Raw genomic sequence first — 21,507 nt, forward strand, 5'->3', positions numbered from 1 at the left:
AGAAAAAAGAAAGGGTTGGAAAAAGAACACATACATGCATGGGAGGAGAATAATAACAATCTACAGATATAAATGGCAAGAATCTGAATGGGGTTTTGCTCTGAGAGATATGAACAAAACAACAAACCTTCTCTCTATCTGCAACTCTTCAAGAGGAAAGATGAGGGGCTTGCAGAAACAGAGGAGGAAGCCTTTGCTTTCCCTGGTGTCCCGCAGTCACTGAAGTCCAGCGTACGCCGCTCCACCTGCATCACGATTTCCGCAACTTGGCTCTGAATAAACTGGAAATGATATATCACAATATCAAAAATATTGTTCAGTGAAGTTATCCTAGAACTGATGTTGTAATATGACAGAACTGCAAACAACTTTTCCAGACATGGGTTTGGATGTTGTTAAGTTGTTTTAAGTCGAGTAGAGGGTATCTGATACGTACTGTAACAGTTGAAGCCGCTGTATGGGAATGATTTTCTAGCTGATCATCATGGGGATGATACTGGTTTTCTTTACCGTGATTAGACTTTCTAAGCTGCCTCTTCTTGAGTATGGTTTCGGGAGTGTCATTACCCAAAACCTCCAAAGCATCCGCATATGTTGCTGCAGTGTGTTCACTCAAATGCTTCATCAGTCCTAAGGCGTCATAGCTTCTCCCCCCAGGACTCATAAGGCACCCGATATCCTGAAAAGAAAGAACCAATTGAATGCCTTCAAAACAAGCTCTGGAAACCGAAGAACATCCTGAAACTAGTTCAATCTTATACTACCTCAATTGTCATTTCTGTAGGAAACGTTGGACTTGAGAAGAAAGAACTGAAGAACATAGGTGACTTCCATGCGGAAGGAGATTCTAGGCTTTTTCTAAACGGGGTTCCATTGAATCTGGAAACGAATGAGGAAGTAGGATAACATTAGAAGAAATTTTCAAGCAAACATGAGAAAATTTGATACTGTATCAGTTTAAGGCATGAAACACAAAATAATAACTGCATTTACAAACTTACATTCCAAGATTTTCAAAGCTTCCATTCTCTGCAACGTCAGTCTTATTCCCTTTGGTAGCAGATGAGGGGACAGATTCTGCAGGGCGAGGAGGTTCTGAAGGATTTCCCCGTCTTGGAGTACCTAGGGAATTTTTGTATCGGTTTATTGGAGTTTTTGTGTTTGACATCGTGTTTTTGTCTGCTTTAGTTCCATTTTGATTCGGAGAAAACTCTTGATGATCATTATTATTATGCTCAACAAGAATTCCAGAATTTTCGAGGTCCTGGTGCAAAAGGCAAGCACAAGATGAATAAATTAGGCTACAAGCTTCGAAGGCAAGATTATTGAAGATTTTAGCACTTGAAAAATAAGATCATTATCACCATCAAAGGGAGTATATATTAGATATCAGAAACGGAATGAAGCCAGGCGGAATTAAAAACTCCAGAACAAAAGGTATGCAAGTATAACGACAAACTTACATTTTGTACGGAAGCATTGCCCCCATTCCATGCCTCTGCATTTGTCGTAGAAGTCACTCCCTCTGCCTTATTCTGAGAATCAGAGGTTTCCTTTAGGTCTTTAACATCTGAAACTACTGATTCTTGAGCTAAACCACCAGTTCCACAAGCCCTACTTTCTTTGCCTTCATAAGGTGCATTTCTATTGCAAGGAGATTCAGATGTGCAATCATCTCTCCTATCAAGCATGACATCTAAACGTGAAAAATCTTTAGCCAAGGAGAATGCTACATCTCTTACAAGCTTTTTGTCTTTTCTCCTATCGAGCAAGGGTGACAATAAGTCACGTTGCCGCTTCTTCTTTAAGATGGATGGTGGACCATTGAAGAATTTTGCAGTATCATTGGTACCATCTCGAGATGGTGAATCCCATAACCTAAATGGAGCCATACAATTCATGGAAGAGACCATTAACTGGCGGATGCCAAAGGGACTATACTCTTGCTGTAAATCACTACTTGATGGTGCAAGATCACAGCTAAAGAAAGGAATTTCTGCACTTGGAAAACGGGGAGGTTCATAACATAGAGCCCCCGTGTCTTTATCATCTGGCTTGTTGTTAATAGGAAAGAAAATCCGGTTTACTCTAGGAGGAGGAGGAGAAGAAAAACTATTCACAGGGACTAATTTCAAGGTATCCTTTGGAATATATGATAGGTCATGCGGATCTGAGTTACCATTGTAATCACCATTACCATGGGAATTTTCAGGCCCCTCAAGGTAAATGAAGTCAGCATCTGTATCTGTTTTATGTTCCGACTCTTTAGCTCCAAGCAGATAATAGCCTTGATCGGGTGCCTTACAGTCTAAATCCAAATCCTTGTCTGCAGGAAGTAACAAAGCAACATGCTGACGGCTTTCCATAACATCCAAACTTGAAGGATGGCAGGACAAAGCTGAGATTTTGCCAGTTTCATGAGCTTGCGTTTCTGATGACAGATGACAAAAAGACCCCTTTTTTTCTTGAGAGCTAACTACACTTGGACCTTGCTCAGAAGCCCCAGAGGAAGTACATTCATCCTTCACGGTATCTGGGAAAAGGACCCTACAACACTCCTCATCAGTGATCAAAACTTGAGATTGTGGTGGAGAACCTTTATCCAGACTTGGTATAGAAGGTGGAGCTCTTAATTCAACTGAAGTTTGAACTGTTCCGGTCACTTCATCTTTTCCATCTACATCCATGCAATGAGTCAACAAACTTGAGTCTTGGCAAAGCTCTTGCTTGGTATCTTTAGGTACACCATGCAGATTTAACTGAAATTCCATGGCTGTAGAAGTTTCAATCTCATGAGAGCAATTTGGATTTGAAAACTTTGTTGAGTATTCTGCTTCACATGATATTTCTGGAACAATGAACATGACGTCTTCAAAGGTGGGGTAGTGTGGTTCTGCACATGATGTGGATGTCGAGATTTGTTGCTCGATTCCACATGGCATTTCAGGAAAGTATAATTCCTCATTTACAGGCTTCACCTCATCCGGTAAATCGTTGGTAGACTGTAAACAACCAAAAATGGTTGAACCCTGACTGCATTCAGATTCTTCTGCATCAACTCCAGGTATTACACCACCTTTGTCTCCACTACTTTTCACCAGCGAAGACGATGAAGGGATAGACATGTTCTGAGGGGCAGCGAGAGGCAAGCTTTGAAACTGATCTAAAAGACCTGATGCCAAGTATGAATCCAACTTTTTCTTAACCGAACTGTTCCAGTGATTTTTTATTGCATTGTCGGACCTATAGGTAATGCAACAACAAAAAATGTATTCATATGATATCAGCACATTTCTCGGGACACATTGTAAACGTTAGGAAATGACCGACAAATATAGCCCACGAAAACATAAGAAAGACATTATTTACCTCCCTGGTAGGAACTTTGTCAGCTCTGCCCATTTGTTTCCATAAATCTGATGCGCCCGGATAAGAGTCAGTTCCTCTTCCTGACTCCATGCCTCTTTGTTAATGGCAGGATTCAAGTGATTATGCCACCTATATCAATCACAGAATTATTCATGTGAGTCACCAAACAACCAAAAGTTAAAAAGCATAGCATAAAAGCATGATACCAATTGGAAGAGAAGCAGAGTCTATGCTCTTACCTTTCACTACATTGCTTTCCAATGCGGCCGGGTAAATGCTGAGAAATTGTAGACCATTTCTTTGGCCCATACTTGTTAACTAGTTCAATTATTATCTCATCCTCCTTCACAAATACGAAAGAATAATATATCATCAAATACATTATACATATAATGTTAAAAGATCCAAGTCCACAGCACTGACCATAAGAAAGGAAAGCATGTAAAGCTAAGGTAACAACAATTAGAATATCACCTCTTTTGACCATGGCCCTTTCACAAGTTCTGGGTTTAAGACTTTCTGCCACCTATGGAGACACTGGACATCAGTCCGGTCCTTAAAACACTCAGCTGAAAAGTTGAACCATAACAGTTAGATAGAGCTTGCACCATTGACCATACTACCATAGACAATGGAATTACTAAAACATTACACAGAAACAAAAATTACAATTCGTTTCCAAAAGCTTGGAATTTAAAAACAAAAAAAAAGAAAAGGAAGAAAGCAGTATCAGAAACATATTGATTCTTGACTTACCTATCTTCTTCCAGTTCTTTCCATTAAATTGCTCAACAGCTTTTCTCAAGATATCATCCTGAATACACGTTATACGAAAAATAATTACTCTAACGAAGACCAGTAATGATGTTATCCAAAATGCAGCCAAAACAGAAAGCAGCAAGTGACACATGAGATGACCAAAGAAAGTATAACTCTAAGAAGCCAGAAAGATGTTATCTTCATCCATGACACCACCCCAAATCCAGACTGAGACCCTATCCGGTACAGATGATGTAAAGCACCACAAGAAGTACACAGAGAGCAAAAGAAGAGGGAACACACCTCCTCCATCGTCCATTGTCCCTTGGTGGATCGTCTTGCAGGGCCACATGTCCTCCTACAAAAGTGTTTCACAAGTCGTAAGTATAGCTTCCAACATTTACCTTACAATGCCTCATCAAATGCTCCAAAAGAGTTCCAAAACTGACCCACATCAAGATAGGAACCGACAGAAGAAGAACAGAAAAGTACGAGAGCATACCCGTGTCTCCCTTTCTGACCACCATGGGAAGACCCTTCTTGAGGATCTGAGGTTGTCGTCTCACTTTTCATACTTAGCAGTAAGAAAAACAATATGGCAAACCTCAATCCCGACACTTTGTCTGCTGTCCTTAGGGTACGTTTTAAGTATCATCATAAGCCTAGCAGGATGCTAGGCCTTCTTTTTTCCTACTTTATGCTACAATCTGAATTTTATTCCCAAAAAAAGTTGAAATCAATTGGAAGAAATAAGAACCTTGAACATCTATTTTCCTAAAATTTTCTTCAGCACAAACAGAAAACATCGTCGTACAGGTAAGATGAACGGCAAAGGATCAAACTTTCCCAGAGGCTAATTCAAAATAGGTAATGATGGGATTATCAGATTCGAAACGAAAATAGCATCAGATGATGAGAATCAATGCAAAACCTAAGAATTTCGAGGTAGAGTACACATATAAGATAGTGAATATCAAAACCCCAGAAATCAAAACTCGTGAAAAAAATTCAAACTTCTGAAGAAAAACGAGGATCAAACCAAAAAGACAGTAAGTTTTCCAGAGAAGAACGAGTTCTCAAACACGAAATGTCGATTCCAGCACCCAGAAAAAGCAAAAAGCAAAACCAAAAACTCACCAGCAAGGGACTTTCAAAGGGAGAACAGCAGAGATAACCCAACAAGGAGGATTCAAAAGATAGAGATCCAAAGGTTTCACGTTGATCGACGACTAAAACTCAGCCAAAAAACGACGAAGGAGAGAGAGAGAGAGAGAGAGAGAGAGAGAGAGAGAGATTCAAACAATGAAGAGGCGGAAATCGCAGTTGTCAAAGTTTCTTCCAAGTGTTATTACAAACGGCGGAGATCGAAGCGTGAGATGATCTTAGCCGTTCATTTCAAGTTCCGAATCTCGTCTTTAGAAAAAGTTCCATTTCCACGCCTTTTATTATTATTATTATTATATTATTATTATTATAGGATTTATTGCGCCTAATTTTATTTTTCCGGTCGATTTAAATTTCCGAAATAATATTTAAATTACTCAACAGCTGGAAGCAATTTTATGCAAAAAATAATGAAAAATCTCGAAATAATATTGTTAATTGTAAAACATAATAAGAACGAACCACTCGTATTACACATTTAATTCATGTTTGGTTACAACTTTAAATTTAAATTTATTGTGGGATTAGCCATAACCATAACATTTTATCCTATCCATACCTACTAAAAGCCATTAATTACAGTATCGCAGCTTAGTAACTTAAATATTAATTTCCACTTATTGTTGTAACTTTATGACGTAATTAAAAACCCAAACGGCTCATGTGGGATGATATGAATGAATAAAGAAATAAAAGAAAAACTATCTGAAAAAAATAATAAAAGAAAAATATATAAAGAATGCGAAAAAAAAGGAAAATCCAAAAAAAAATGGTTGACATAACTAATATATTTATACTAAATTTTTCGATTTTCAAACTGATACAAAATTTTTAAAATTTGATAAAAAAAAATTAAACATTTTTAATTTTTTTATCTAGAACTTTTATCACTACAAACTGTGTTAAAAATATCAACTGTAGATTTTGACATCATTAAAAAGTTTTTTAAAAATTAATTATAAATACATACGTATACACATACATAATACATGCATGTAGACATACATATATATATATATAAATGTATTATATGTATGCTATAATAAATTATTACTATTGTTATTATTAAAATTTATTGATAATAATTTTATATAACGTAAGGTTACACATACCACGTCAAAGACACTTGATCGAGCCTTTTCCAAAATGAAATACCTCAAAAGTTTTTGCCTTTGCCATCGCAATTGCAGCTTCAATAACTCTAAAACTGCGACCATTTGTTTTTTTGTCAACAGTGGAACACAGCCACAAGTAAATAAGCTTTCAGAACATTGCGACTCAAAAGCAAAAGCATATGGGGAAAAACAAGGTTTACCAAAACAAAAACAAAAACAAAAGAGAGGCAAATCGATTCATAAAGCTAACCCCCTCTCTTGTGCTCTCAAGCTTTCTGAGCCTTGTTTGGACGGCCCCTCGGGGAATCCGACCCTCTCTTTCGCCCGAACCTTCCTCCTTTATGATGCTTTCCTCCCCTGCACCCGAAAATATACCACAACCCATAAGCCAACGAGTAACCGAATTACTATTGGGACTCAGCCCGAGTCACTCAGGGGATTGGTACAAGTCTTTTAATCGGTATAACGTTCTCGAATATGGCATAATATGAGTTTGTACTGACCTCCCTCGGCCACCCTTGTTAAAGAACCGGTCTCCATCACCACGGATACGGTCCCAGTACTCCTTCTCGGCTTCGCCTGACAGTATACCAATCAACAAACCATGTAAAAAACCCGACAAACCAAATTTACTTGGAACCCATTACCGTTTGAATGGAATCTATCAGAGTCAGAGGGTTTATATTAATACGGGTAAAATCAAATGAGAATTGGTAAGCTTTTACCAGTAACAGGTTCTAGGACAGCTATAAAATTCTTCACGGCTAATCCACCTTCTTGAGCTAAAACAGCTGCAGCACGAGCTTTCTGAGATGCTTCAGGTTCATCGAACCGAATGTATCCTGACTCAGATCCCATCATGAAATCGACATACTTCATGATCACAGGAATACAAGGAAACATTGTTAGTACCCTCCCTGAATACAAGGGAATGAAAAATGAAGACACTCAATTTTTTATTAGTCGGTAAGTCATGTCAACTTGACCGGAAACAATGTAAAATATAATATATAACCAACATTACTAAACAAAATCTGGAACATAGGCAATATCAAAGAAATAAAGGAATTGTCAGAGTACCTTGATATCACCAAATTTTCCAAAAACAGCCTTGAGGTCTTCACGCAACACAACATTCTTATTGTCCTTATGGACTCTTGCTGCTCCTTTTTCTTCTTTCTCCCCATTTCCGAGAGAAACACCAGAAGACTTCTCATCATCTTCATCCACACCAGCGTTCTCTTTATCATCAACATTATCTGATGGTTTTGATTCGCTTCCATCCACAGTATTTTTCGATGGCTCCTCAGAACTGTTTGCTTCTGTAGAATCCCCTTCAGCCGAGCGCTTAAGCGTGAACGAAACTATCAAACCCTTGGGATAACTATGCCATTCATGGGTCGAAATCAGACCACAGATAATCGTAGCAATGAGAAATCACAAATTTAACAGATCTATAATAATAGCCAAATGATCCTTACTTTGCTTCGGAACCAGAACCATTCTTATTATTCGAACCCTTTTGGGAGCGGAAACTAGCAAATTTTTCTTCATCTTTTTCCCTTTCATCATCAAATTCCATCCTGAAAAGGAAACATCACATTTCCATAAGGCATCCAACAAGTTCATAGCAAGTTCGGCACATATATAAGAGACAAGCATATCGCAGATGACAAGTCCACACACATAAGTAGGATTACTTTGGTTTCATTTCCAACTCCAAGCCCGCATAGACCAAATTCTGCTTCAAAACCTTTTGGGCCTCATCTTCAGAAGAGAACTCAACCAAGGCAGTGCCACAAAATATCCTCTTGTCTGCTGCATGACGGGGCAACCTCAAACTATTAACCTAAAATGGCAAGAAAAAACATATATTATGAATTTGCATCACCATTTATATAGCCATGCTTGCATGCGTATCTGGAGAAGCGAAAAGCGTTAAATTAAGAATCTAGCGCAAAATCAACATGCTGATGTGACACTAATCAATAACAGTATCACGAAAAGTGCGGGGAGACTGGCTTGAATTAGCATTTTCAACACATTTGAATAGTCACCGATGTAAAGCTTGTCTACATTGACTTAGGCTGTGGAAGATACCTGTCCATAATGACCAAAAAAGGTTTCCAAGTCTTCCCTTTTAGCATCATATGCAAACGGTGATGCAGCTATGGTTCTCACATTTAGTTGCTCCATTAACTCTTCCAGCTTCAACAATGTTGAGCCCCTACCAACCTTCTTCCCTGTGTTAAGCAAGCCAAAAAAAGATATGATTCCTGAGCTAATTCCAACATATACCATTCACCTGAGTAAACAATACAATATACTCCTCCAAAACCTAGGCAGCATCACATTTAACAACCAAATCTGTGTAGCAAATATAGAACACACTCAGGACTCAGGATCGCTGACACTTCTCAACTAAGTCACTCTTCCCAACAGAGATTAACACCTCAAATAGCATAATTCATATATATATATATATATATATATATATATATATTCAATAATGCGAAGAAGATAATGCTGCCGGAAAGTAGCATCAACTCACCATCTTCTGAAACCTTGAGGGCCGAAGAGGTCCGAAGAGTCTCAGCAACAGCCTTCAGTTTATCTTCCGGAATGTCCTCTGCTTTTGTATCACCCAGCTTCAAATAACCTCTCATCTTACTGAAGGAGCATATCAATGCCAAACTAACCACTGCTTACAAAAAAAAGAAAAGCAAGATCAATGCAGAAAAAATGAGCACCACTATCAAATCAATTCATCTAACCCTAATTAGCAGAACATGAACCCAGTATTATGCTGTTACTCTACATACAGTTCGTGTGAAAAACCCGACATAGAATTTCAAAACGCAAATACTTTTATCTTTCTGTAATAGGATGGTTACAACCATAAAATGCAGATAAGTCTGATACTTCTCCGATCCGCACTAAGTTTGCAGATGAACAACTTCCCGACCGGAAGAAACCGACAGAGATATCGTTCGGAAATTCAACTTACTTCCATCCTCGCTTTCAGTGACGGTTTTCTTGAGAAAATCATCGATTGGAAGATTACTGTCGCTGAAGTAGAACTCCACCTGAAAATCATAGCTCCGTCAGGACATGAGTATCTCATGTTTCACCCAAGAATCCACAGAGCACGAAAAAACAAAAGCCAAAACACCCGAGGAAGACAAGCTCAGACCTGGCGAAGAACCTCTTTCGTTGTCGCTTCGTCCAAAAATTGGCCCGCCATTGTTGCTTCGAAGAGAGAGAGAGAGAGAGAGAGAGAGAGAGAGAGAGAGAGAGATACGCTAGGGTTTTGAGGGGAAGTGGGAATTATAAGCGTTGGTGCTCGCTGCGGCAGCAATAGAAACGAGACTCGTTTTCTACTTCCGTCCAAATTCGGAACCCAACTATTAATTTCTTTAACATTACGAATTTCGTTCTTATTTTTAATTTGATCAATAAAACCCAAGATTGTAAGCCGGTAAAGCCATTTTTTTGTGCTTACATTACATCAACACAATGAAATAGGAACGGATACATTTATTGGATCCTATAAACGTCAAAGTACATGGAATAAACAATACAAACGTTACATTGATGAATGCAAACAATGGAGTCAACTTGCATCGAATTCGAGTATGATATGCTTATGTTACTATACACACATCTTTTTTACATTCAATATAAATTATTTTTAAAAAATATTTAAGGTTTTATACAAAAATAATCCGGATGTATATAAAATTACCCCAAAATATGAAATTTTAATTATATCAACAATATCGCCGTAATCCCAAATTTATTTAGAATAAAATATAAAATTTTAATTACAAAAAAGAAAATAAAACGAAACACATATCATTAAAAAGGACCAATTCGCATTTTTTAAGAACAACTTGAAGTATCGAAAAGGCGAGAACGAGTGGTGTAGTTTTGTTTATAAAGTGTGATTGAAGTGTCATATGTTCCAAAGGTTTCATATTCGAACAGAGCAGATTGGGAAGGAGTGTGTAATTTAATTGCAGTACACAAATTGCTTCTGTACCTTCGAAGATATATTTGGATCAAAGGTGGGATAGACTTTCGAGTTATAAAAAAACTCGAGGGCATGAATGAAAAATCGAAATGAAAATATTAGAAACAAGTAATATTCTTCAATACATGGACTATGTTTCCAAGTTTTTTTCCTACATAGTAATACTCTTGATTTATCACCAAATCTCTCAGTGAGAAGTTTGAGGTTCTCTCCTCGAAAAAAACACAATGGTGGCGCATAGTTTAGTGTTAAGCTTCTATTCGAGTAAACTTGTCAAGTTAGATGTTATGTACTGGAGTCGGATCTCTCTGTCTTTGCCTAATCTTCTTAGATCATGTTCCAGCAAGCACTTGAGATCGAAAACGAAGATTTTTACTCGACCTTACGACCATTTGGGCATGGAAGAAGCTCCTAAAAGTCGTGTAAATCTCTCTCGCTCCATTCCGAAAATCTGAAATCATGTATCTAACAAATATAGCGTACCTCTATGCCGCCCATCTTTCTCTTTCAAGAGGAGAATAGTGAAATGAACTCTTCCAATAGTAGAACTCACTCCGAAAACTAGTTTATTGAGAGAAGAATAGCTTTATGAGGCATCATCAACCAATCCCATATTTGGTCGATGAGGAGTAACATATACCAACCTCGAGTTCCATCTCTTCTCCCTAAGTAGAACATGACAGGCCCTTTATCCGACACCTCCATCGGTCCCTCGGCATCCATTCACAGCCCGTGATCTCGCCTTCTCTCGTCTATAACTTCTGGGCCCATCTCTTCCTGCCTACCTCCTCTGCCCCTACAGGTTATGAAAGTGAAACAAACTCTCATCATTTCCTTACCTGTGGTTATACCTCACCATGGTTTGGTCCTCCCTTGTTTGTTTGCAGATCTTCACGTGGCACTAGACCTGACATCCATATGCTTAAAGGACATTAGTGACCTTCTTGGATCAATCTCCGAGAAATACAAGACCTTCCTTTTATTTTATGCTTTTGCAATCCCTTTAGCCACCATTCCCCTCTTTTGCATAGTTATCTATTAATATACATTTAGCAATTATCCGAAAGAATGGGAACAAGATAAGTTACAAACCGAGGGTCTTCGGTCCTTTTAATGAATTCCAAAGGGACTGAGTAATAGAACCTTTTGCCCATTTGGCATTGAAAGAGTTATCATCAAAAGTTGTCAAGTATCGTACATGCAAAGGTTTTCAAAACCCATGTATTCATTCCGCTGCATTTTGCCGATCATGTTAGAAATGCCAACCCCACCTACGAACCAGAGGGAAAACAAAAAACAGAAGATCAAAACAAGAAAAAAAGATCTATCTTAAACTGTTAAACATCTTTCTTCTTACTCATTTTCTAACATGAATTCAAATCTTGTAAATGTTTTGTTTGCAATCCACAATTTTGTACGTTTTGATTATAAAATGCATATACAGAATATCCATAACAAACATCCAGATCACCCGGAGTAGAGCAAGAGAAAGTAAAGAAATGAAAGGTAGGAAGATCATATACCTAGCGACAGCGCTGATAAAGATCATGGAGGCGAGAATGAAAATGATGAGGGATGCACGCCCAAGCACTGCAATCAGCCTTCTCACCACATGCTGTCCAACAAATGCAGCAATCGTTGCCACTCCCACAAAGTAGAGAGCCGTTGCATTGATAAAATGATAAGTTGTTCAAGAGGGCTTAATGCTGAAATACCGAGAAATTTCATTGACCCAATTTTTTTAAAAAAAGATTTTGACATTTTCTTCTTGGATGTTGGTAAGATGGGAATGAGAGAAAACTCACCGTATGGGACAGGGAAACGCTTGAGAAGATAGTATTCTACGAGAGACATGGACGAGGAGAAAGTCATGGCAAAAGTGACAGTAGCACTTGAAACCTGTAAATCACAAAAGAAAAAGTAGAACCAAAGAAGAATTAGTGATAGAATTAATCTCTACATGTATAAACTCCACAATCTCATTTTACATTTTATTTCATGGTGATGTTGTGAATTCATCTGTACCCTTAGCCTAGTGAAACATGAACTGTTGATGCTCAGTCGTAGCATTGTATAATATGTCACATCTCCTAGAGTATACCGTTTAGCTTCAGCGTGAATCCAAAGGTTAGTAATTATGCATTGCATACCTGAGGAGAAACCCCGACCTCCAGGAATAATGGACCCATGATGAAACCGCCTCCTAAACCAAGTAGGCCTCTGACTATGCCTGCCAATACGCCAAATGTACAGTAAAGAAGAAGCTGGATCACAGTAAAGTTTGTGCCTGCTTAGCCCTTGGATGCAATTACTCGTCTACCCTGGTATAGTGCTACAGCCTCATGTGCTGATACAGGAATCTATATGAAAACATGAAAATGTAAACATCCCGACACAGTCCATGAATCTCGCAGCAGAGAGATCAGAATAACATTATAGATTTCACTCCTGTAACAAATTGACGACCCAATATACTGCTGAACAAGTAGTTGTGTGTTGCTATTTTCCAAAATGGAACACGAAAACTATTAGAAAAAATTGAACATGAGCAAGCATGATCGATTAAAACATATGGATCAGAGTAATAGATAAACTTAGCTATCTGCAGTGCTAGGGATGCAACCCAAACAAAAACTAGAAGCCCGAGTTCCTTCCAGCAGACATTTTCAAGAATAGATACCTGCAATTAAATGGTTAATCGAGAAAGATAACTTGCGAATACCAAACTGCAAAGAGAATGGCATTTACCTATTCCTTCCTTTCCTTTCCAGGAGGAGCGGCTGGAAGAGGCCTGTATTCCACCTCAGTACCAGAGACTCCTGACGGACAAAATGGGTGCATGAACTAATGTTTTTCCAAGAAACCGATTACCAAGATATGTTTACACCGAAAAATTCCGCTCACCACTTGACTCCAAACGCTTAGCAGCTTCCTTTAGCACAAAACAATAGACATCAATGTTGTATCAGGGTACATATCATCTAACTTTATATATGACACGGCCTCTTTGAGGTGTTAGATTATTCATGCAACCACTGCTCTGAACAGATAGGAGGTCACTAGTACAAAGGACGATTTCAAGTCTAACACTGTACATGGAATGACGGTTAAAGTTAACAAAGTACCTTCTTTTCTATGATTTCCTTTTTCCATGTCTCACAGCCCTTCAAGAATGCATTTGTTGATGTGCCTGAATACATAATGCAAATGCATCAGCTAGGTTTAACCAGGGAATACTCTCACCCACAGAAAAGCATTGTATTGGCAGATGAACTGATTATCACCTAAAAAGAGAATGATGAGTAGAACTGTGACCATCCAATCCGCAAAAATCACATTGAAGGCAACCCCAATACTGATTCCAAGCATCAACATTGGCTGGATCAGCAAAGCGAGATCATAGTCGATGATGGGCATATCGAGCGTAGGATGACGCAATCTAATGTTGTAATATACAGTTGACACAGCAGCACCCATGATCATGCCTAAAACGACAACATTCATGTCATAAAACTTGAAAACTAAGCTTCTCAAGAAGAACATGAAGAGTTTATTCATCTGCATCATTCATATGACATAGATTCATGCACCTCTTACATTTCGAAATTGCAGTGGCAGACTTTGGATCAAACCCAATGATCAAGCTGAGCATTGGTACAAAGATACCACCACCACCACAAACGCCCCCTACGCTACCAAATGCTGCCCCAAAGAATCCAATAAGAGTACCCACCAGATTTGCAAGTTAAGTTCCATCTCCTGAACAAAAAGATGTTTTTTTTCTTTATCGAACAAAAAATTCACTACTCAACGGGCCGACTCCCCGATCAGACAAAAATTCGGGCGTATGTGTCGATCGAAAATTTTGTCAGAGAATGAGCAACTTACGAGGCCAAACATGGTGATAACCTCTTTCGTCAGATCTCCATAGGAAATCCACTGCTCTGAGGAAGTAATTGTGAAAAACCTCCTGCATTTCTGAATCAACCTTCGAAGCAGTACCTTCCAAGTTCCTCTCCGCAGAGGTAAGGGCGAAAGTTAGAGCAAAATTGACCGCGATCACGAGTACCGATCTCAGAACCCACCATTTCGATACAAACCCAACCATCGTATTCTCAATTCCAGAAATTTGTACGAAATAACAATCACAAATTTCGCTCAAAAAATCGATTCTATTAATACGAAACGGAGGAGCAGAATTACAACCAGCGAATTGCACATAATCGTTTGAACAACAAAATAACAAAAACGTAGCAAGAAACCGGGAACATGTGAACCAGTTCGGATCCCGAGAAGACAAAAGCGTCAGGACACAGAAACGATCCCTCGAACGAAGATGACGGAGGAGAAGGAGAAATGCAACGAAGCTGTGGTGCGTTTACGATCTGACTTGTTTACCGCGGCATCAGGCGACAAAGTGCATGATGAAACTCGTATTTGAAGATTTTCTAGAGCCAAACTAAAAAAAGATTCTCGGAAAGGATCTGCCTAGAAAACGATGGAAAATATTAAACAAATAGACAGACACGTCAGCAATATGGTAGAACCGTAATTAAGTACAAGTTGATGGTTTAATGCGTAGCGTGTTTGACTGGCACGAAACCAATAAATAATGGATGAGATAATTGAGGTTTTTTATTTGTTTTTTAATGGTTTAAACTTACGGATATTACTAATATCAGATCTTTAAAAAAATTAATTATTTTAATCACATTCAAAATTATATTAGCTTGTTGGAGTTGTAGTAGTAGTATCAATTCATTGAGATAATCATCTCCTGTCCACTTCTATACTGTTTTTATTAGATTTTTGTGATATTTTTATTTAATTTGATCTACAAAAAAATTACATATACAAGATGTTTATTTAGTTTAGTTTTATTCATAAAATTAAAAAAATCTACTAAAAAATAAATTATCCATTTTAAACTCATTCAATTGTAAATAATAACAAAAAATATCTAACAGTTTGTTGTTTTCCATCTAAAAAACTGTCAAAAAATCAACTTTTTACAATGCTGAGAATTAGCATCCTATAGATTGATAACATACAACTAAAATTACAAAGTTTTTTTATATAATACAACTAAAATTGATAACATATAATACAACTAAAATTGCAAATCTCTTTAGCAATGATTTTTTTTTATTGTATTTTGTTTTGAAATACGATTTTAAATTGATGGGCATAGTAGATACCGATTATTAAAAAAAAAATTCCATGAATGGTCTTAAACTTGTCAATTTGTCTATTTTATTGGTGAATATACTTTCCATATCCGATGTAAACTTCCAAAAAAATTTGGAGACAACATTTCAGTCCAAAAAATTAAATATTAAAATATTAAAATTTAATCCAATCTTATATGTACAGATTCAGAATATTTCAATCTAATAGATAATGTTATGACTTTTACTACATAACAATATTCTTATATTTTCTAAAAAAAATTAAAGATAATATTGCAATTTAAAAAAGATTAGAAAACAACTTTGCAATTGTCAGTAAATTGGTAATGGATCTTTATATAGCGAAAATCGAATTACATCACCAAACTCAAAACGACACATTTGAAGGAATGATTGGTTTCAGGAACATGTGAAATAAGAATAAAACTGGACATCACATCGCAATGAAGAACTTACAAATGATAAACCTTTTATTCATAAGGCAACCCCCGCCCCCCGCCCCCAAACCTACAACACTTTCGCACCAGGAATGAATGCACCGGTCAGCTTTGGTACGAAATCATCTCGAACCGGTTACCGGTTCCGGTTCGATCATTTTGTTAACCGAGTGGTAGCTTCTTTCAGAAGCTGCTGCTAAGTGATGATCACTCACTCTGGTCTGGTGTGAGTTTCGCTGCTTGAAACGGATAGGTTGATTCCATATTCTGAGGTGTTGTTCCCCGTCGAACCCGATTCGAATCTCCTCATGCTTGTTCTCCAAACGTTACTCGGCATTTCGGAAGAACTGTAAGTCATGCTCTGTCCCGTTTCTTCGGGATTCACGAGGGAAACCTCTCCTTCCAGGGCACGAACCACCTGTCCAGTTTCCAGAATGAGTTCTTTACCCGAGGACGAGATCGAAATCTCGGGTCTTAAAACCATATTTATATAATTCATCTTATAAAGGTGATGTTATATATTTTGTATCTGGATAAAGGACATAAGTGGATTAAAAATTAAGACCAGACCAGATCATGTCTGCATTTTAGATTTTGACACTTATTTTGTGGGATAGATTCATGTTAAAAAAAATAATCTTATCACTACTCCGTCCAGAGAATTCTGTTGAGGGGGAGACCAGAAAAATGAAAAAGGCGGACCTGGCTCATCCGAGGTCGAATCCAGGCTGATGGGCGAAGGCAAGCAGCGGCGCAAGCAACCATGTTAACCATTTGAGCAGCGTCATAATCTCTTTGCAGATTCGGGTCCACAAGAGGATCGGGATTTTCTTCGGCAAGTGCTTTGGCAAGCAAAGGCCTCGCCTGAGAAAGTCGACATTCACAGTCAAGTTTAAGTAGACAAGGATAAGACTAGATAGGTTTTCTCGGGCATGATGGTTCCTGGATGACATATAGATTCATGTTTGTGGTTCCACAGAGAATACATCCACTTCATTCTCCATTGGAGATAAGAAAAATCCGAAGAGATCACCACATAGTGTATGAAGGGCTATTACTCACCCAGTCAACTAAGCTCTGGTTTGTGAAAGGATTTTTCGGAAAAATCGGGAGACGCCCAGTGATGAGCTCTAGGAGTACGACGCCAAAGGAATATACATCTGATTTTTCGGTTAGTTTGCCGCTGGATGCGTATTCTGGAGCCATATACCTGTAAAGAAAACTGGACATCATCGAGTGGCTTTGATGGATATAGAAAGTATGCTAGGGTAAGCTGTTTTTTTTTTAAGAGTTTGCAGTTCTGAGATCAATCATCTTTGAGTCTAACTATATAAAAAAACATGGGAATGTGAAAACTGATTAATGGTAGAAGGTTTACCCGAACGTTCCTACCACTCGAGTCGATACGTGGGTGATGGAAGAATTGGTGTCTGAGAAGAACCTCGCTAGTCCAAAGTCTGAGACCTGAAAAGAGAAAAACAAAACTAAAAAGTGGTAAACAACTTAACTAGTTGTGTCTTCATATGACATATGCTCAAATTATATTAGCGGAAATGGGTCTCGGAAAAGGGAGATAATACTCTCTCTCTCACCTTTGCCTCGAAGTTGGAATCAAGAAGAATGTTAGCAGCTTTTATATCGCGATGAATTATGGTCGGACTACCTACAATATAACAAGAGATAACACGAGCAGAGAATTCAGCAAGCTATCTTCCGGGAGACGTTCGTAGAAGAATCGGGTACATGGATGTGAAAAACGTCTGATTTGCTCAGAGACTGGATCCGGTCCGATTCCAGGTGGAATCGGTCCGTTTCCAGTTTGTCTTCGCAAGACCGTGTTAGGATCCGGTCCGCTTCCAGGTGGAATCGGTCCGGATCCACCTTCTGTAAAAATCCGTCTTCGGAAGGCTGCGTTTGGATCCGGTCCGTTTCCAGGTGGAATCGGTCCGGATCCATCTTCTGTAAAACTCCAATTTCGTCCGATCCTTCGTTCAATGCTTACAATATGTTAGTTAATGCATCAAGAATCTCACAGTCCTCGTGAAGATATGCTAATCCTTTCGCTGCTCCTAGAGCAATCTTTAACCTCGTTCCCCACTCCAAGACATGCCTCCCGTCTCCTTCAACGCATATGCTCCAAATACTCAGTGAAAAGATAAGTGGACGAGCAAAAGATAGAACAGATAGATAAAAAGATAATAGGAAGTCTCTGAGGATATATCATCTTTACCGTGTAAGTGAAATTCCAAGGTATTGTTGGGAACAAATTCATAAACTAACAGCCTTTTATCAGCATTAATGCAATACCCGACCAGCGAAACGAGGTGTTTATGATGAACTCTACTGATGGTGTCAACCTCGGCATGGAATTCTCTTTCCCCCTGATGGCTCCCGATCTTCAACTGCTTCACCGCAACTTCTCTCCCGTTTTTCAGCACTCCCTTGTGGACATACCCAAATCCACCTTGTCCAAGAAGGTTACTATCTGAGAAACCAGTGGTGGCTTCAAACAGTTCATCATACGTGAATGTTCCGCTGGACACTGTAATGTTAACAGCAGGAGTAGTTGCTGTTCGGGTTTGAAAGTTCTGAAATGCCACAGAGCCATTGTCTCTTGTACTGAAGCCAACACTTGGTGTATGCTGTGGAGGAAATGGCGCTGTAACAGAGTGTGTTCCCCCTCGAACGGCATTTCCATCTTGACGTTGAACTGATTGAAATATAGACAAAGATGTCACACAATGGTGGAATGGAATCCATTTTTGTACGAGAAAACTATCAGAAAATCTGAACTTGCCCTAAATAACATTGGAATTCTTTAAAAATCTTTAACTTGAAACCGAAAGTGTCTCTTTTTGTTATTATCCCTTTTTCCTCTGTCTATTCTATGATGGTACCATTTTCAGAAGCATTTGAGGTGATCAAAGCAATCAACATGAACCCTAAACTGGTCTCCCACAAATTCCGAGTACGTTTGAGAGAATATTAACTCAGGAAGATAAAGACAACTAGAGAGTTCATGACTCGGACAAACAGCAGCACCAGAAGAAAAAGGTTCTTGTTGGGTAAGAAAATCGAATTCTCACCTTTTGGTACATTGTCTGAACGACCATTCTCTGACCTTCCTTTTCCATTTCTGGTTGCTCTGTAGAAGACAAACAGGAGACCCAGCAGAACAAGCAGAAGAACTCCGATGATGACGCCGCCGAATAAAAATCCGGCAGAGGGGCGGTGATACGACGCCGTTTCGGAAAGACTCTTCGGCACCAGTGGCAAAAGTGACGGCGGAGAAGCAGTCGCCGGGAAACCAGATTCTCTAGGACCATTCTTGGGCTCTGTAACGGGACCGAGAGGCGGTGTTAACGGCCCATTGGGCTTCAATGGCACTGAGCCCACCGGCCCAAAGAAAGGAAGCGTTGCCGCCGGCGAGTTCTTCGGCGACGGAGCGGACGGCGGCAGAAACGATGTCTTCGGAGGAGGAGGAGAAGCGTCCGGAAGAAATGGGATGCTCGGGGATGGTTCAGGAGGAGATGGGGGAGAAGGATCTGCGGGAGGAGGAAGCAACGACGACGGAGGACCACGGCGGCGAAGAGTTGGTGGCGGCGGAGAAATTGTCGTCGGCGTCTCCGGTTGAGGTTGCGGCGGCAATGTAGCAGAGCGGAGCGGAGGCGGAGGTGATTTGGCGGGAAATGAAGGCAATGGCGGTGGAGCTGAGATTGCAGGAGGAGGAGGCGATTCGGCGGGAAAGGACGGCAATGGCGGTGAAGCGGAGGTTAACGGAGGAGGAGATAACGGAGATTCCGACAGAGGAGGAGGCGGGGATGCGACGGAGGGTGGTGGAGCCGAGGGCAGCGGAGGAGGAGAAGAGAGAGGCGGAAGAAGGGGAGGGAGGAGAGGGGTCAACGGCAACAGCGGAGGAGGAGGAGAAGATGACGTGGCGGCCGGAGAATCCGCCGGAGGTGGCAAGAGAGGAAGTGAGAGAGACATGGAAGCGACGTCGTTTAGGGAGCTGCCTTCGTCGTTCTGAGGAGGAGAGATAAGTAGTAGTAGCAGGTGAGGAGTGAGTATTTGGCAGTGAAGTTTTGTCGTGTAGAGTAATGTAAGCTTCTAACCATGAGAATGTCGTATTTTTTTACACAATATATATATATATATATATCACTCGCTGGGGTGTGTGTTCCCTCGCCGCTCGTGATCAACCACTTCCGATTCTTAAATTCTTGATATATATTATTGTATAACATGTTAAAAGTAAATTAGAATGATATATATATATATATATATATATATATATATATATTATATTGAAATCATAGAGGTTCACGGACGGTTGAAGAGGTGGACCAAACAAACATATTTTCTTCTTTTATTTAAGGACATTTTTTTTTATCTCATTTTACATAACCGAGTGGTTACAATGTAGTGTGTTTTTTAATGTTGCAAAGTGGTTTCATTAATATCAATAGCACGTGAAGTCCATGTAAATTTCATATTTAAGATTTGAACTCTTATTCTGATGTCGTTCTATATATGCGATTGGATAAGGTTTGGTCTACTTGTACTACGGTTATTAAAAAAGATGAAAATTGTTGGAAGGGAAGGAGACGGAAGCCTCCGTTTCGGTTAGAAGGTCTGGATTATGTCCGGTTTATTCTGTGGAACTATAAATTTTGCTTGGTGCATCTGAACCGACTCGATTCACTAATTAGGTTTGAATAAAATCCTTGCTTCTTCGCTTTTGACTTAAGACAGTTTCTGCGACAGCAGGGTTCGGAGGAGATCGACAGTGAGATCATCATGCTTTGTCTAGTTGTGTTTTTGTTGCGTATTTTTTTTTAAATCCAAGATTGGTTGTGGTTTGGGAATATTCAAAATATATTATTATACCGAATTTAAATTCAAGTGTGGAAGGCGATATCATCCAAACTTTCTCAATCACTTGAGAGATGTAGTTAGACCAAATATTTGGTGATGTTTCAGATTATCAAAAAAAAATTGTGTTTTACTTTGTATTTTCAGCTGCATTTTTTTTTCGGTTTCTTTTCAAATTTGTTGATGGATCTCGGGGTTTGTCAATGTCGTTGGAAACACATCGGAACTTGTGGTCTAGTAGTGTATTGTCGGTATCGTCCCGACCAAGACACTTAAATTGAAACTCGAGAAAATCGAATACAATAGGATTCATGGCGAAAAGTGAGATATATATATTTTTTTTTTTACGAATTGTAAAGTTGGATATGGAGCGGTACCCGTGATATTGGGATTATGTAACCTCAAACACATGTTTTTCAGATCATCGAATCTATATTGATCATTATTTGAATCTTGGACATCAATGAACTTTGAGAATACAAGGGGATTTAGACTATGAACAAGAAAGAAAGCATCCAAGTATACCTGTAGAAGAATTCGACACTCACCCTTTTGACGTGTGAAAACAT

At 39.1% G+C, this 21,507-nt stretch overlaps 4 protein-coding genes across 7 annotated transcripts; all 4 read right to left on the reverse strand.

The window, feature by feature from the left end:
* Window positions 1-5,424, reverse strand: LOC104803766 (myb-related protein 3R-1-like). 3 transcript variants are annotated; one of them, XM_010527814.2, is made up of 12 exons: window positions 5,266-5,423; window positions 4,631-4,835; window positions 4,432-4,486; window positions 4,126-4,183; window positions 3,844-3,938; window positions 3,609-3,712; window positions 3,370-3,498; window positions 1,464-3,243; window positions 1,002-1,264; window positions 765-879; window positions 437-679; window positions 1-245 (listed from the first exon to the last, which is right to left on the reverse strand). In XM_010527814.2, the coding sequence occupies exons 2-12, from the start codon at window positions 4,699-4,701 to the stop codon at window positions 135-137; spliced, it is 3,024 nt and encodes a 1,007-aa protein (XP_010526116.1). In that variant the 5' UTR covers window positions 4,702-4,835; window positions 5,266-5,423; the 3' UTR covers window positions 1-134. The 3 variants fall into 3 exon arrangements, with proteins under 3 accessions (XP_010526116.1, XP_010526115.1, XP_010526114.1); XM_010527813.2 differs by having other exon boundaries at window positions 7-281; window positions 4,631-4,702; window positions 5,266-5,424; XM_010527812.2 differs by having other exon boundaries at window positions 7-281.
* Window positions 5,425-6,408: 984 nt separating this feature from the next.
* Window positions 6,409-9,730, reverse strand: LOC104803768 (la protein 1). The gene is made up of 10 exons (XM_010527815.2): window positions 9,601-9,730; window positions 9,415-9,493; window positions 8,959-9,108; window positions 8,508-8,650; window positions 8,108-8,256; window positions 7,889-7,990; window positions 7,488-7,791; window positions 7,133-7,280; window positions 6,911-6,986; window positions 6,409-6,764 (listed from the first exon to the last, which is right to left on the reverse strand). Exons 1-10 carry the CDS (start codon window positions 9,649-9,651, stop codon window positions 6,674-6,676), a joined length of 1,293 nt encoding a protein of 430 aa, XP_010526117.1. The 5' UTR covers window positions 9,652-9,730; the 3' UTR covers window positions 6,409-6,673.
* A 789-nt stretch (window positions 9,731-10,519) lies between these two features.
* On the reverse strand, window positions 10,520-14,903 carry LOC104803769. Its single transcript, XM_010527816.2, is given in 11 exon segments — window positions 10,520-11,475; window positions 11,584-11,711; window positions 11,964-12,146; window positions 12,246-12,339; window positions 12,591-13,120; window positions 13,189-13,259; window positions 13,345-13,372; window positions 13,566-13,630; window positions 13,725-13,925; window positions 14,038-14,199; window positions 14,329-14,903. Coding segments are annotated over 7 exon segments (1,005 nt in total). The 5' UTR covers window positions 14,549-14,903; the 3' UTR covers window positions 10,520-11,475; window positions 11,584-11,711; window positions 11,964-12,146; window positions 12,246-12,339; window positions 12,591-12,862.
* A 1,035-nt stretch (window positions 14,904-15,938) lies between these two features.
* On the reverse strand, window positions 15,939-20,172 carry LOC104803770 (proline-rich receptor-like protein kinase PERK14). Of its 2 annotated transcripts, none has more exons than XM_019201329.1 (8): window positions 19,153-20,172; window positions 18,297-18,776; window positions 18,100-18,183; window positions 17,659-17,729; window positions 17,445-17,530; window positions 17,129-17,276; window positions 16,769-16,930; window positions 15,939-16,484 (listed from the first exon to the last, which is right to left on the reverse strand). In XM_019201329.1, the coding sequence occupies exons 1-8, from the start codon at window positions 20,051-20,053 to the stop codon at window positions 16,278-16,280; spliced, it is 2,139 nt and encodes a 712-aa protein (XP_019056874.1). In that variant the 5' UTR covers window positions 20,054-20,172; the 3' UTR covers window positions 15,939-16,277. The 2 variants fall into 2 exon arrangements, with proteins under 2 accessions (XP_019056874.1, XP_010526119.1); XM_010527817.2 differs by having other exon boundaries at window positions 18,100-18,186.
* Window positions 20,173-21,507: the final 1,335 nt, after the last annotated feature.

Source organism: Tarenaya hassleriana, unplaced genomic scaffold (genome assembly GCF_000463585.1).
Source record: "Tarenaya hassleriana unplaced genomic scaffold, ASM46358v1 Cleome9, whole genome shotgun sequence".
NCBI classification, from domain to species: domain Eukaryota; kingdom Viridiplantae; phylum Streptophyta; class Magnoliopsida; order Brassicales; family Cleomaceae; genus Tarenaya; species Tarenaya hassleriana.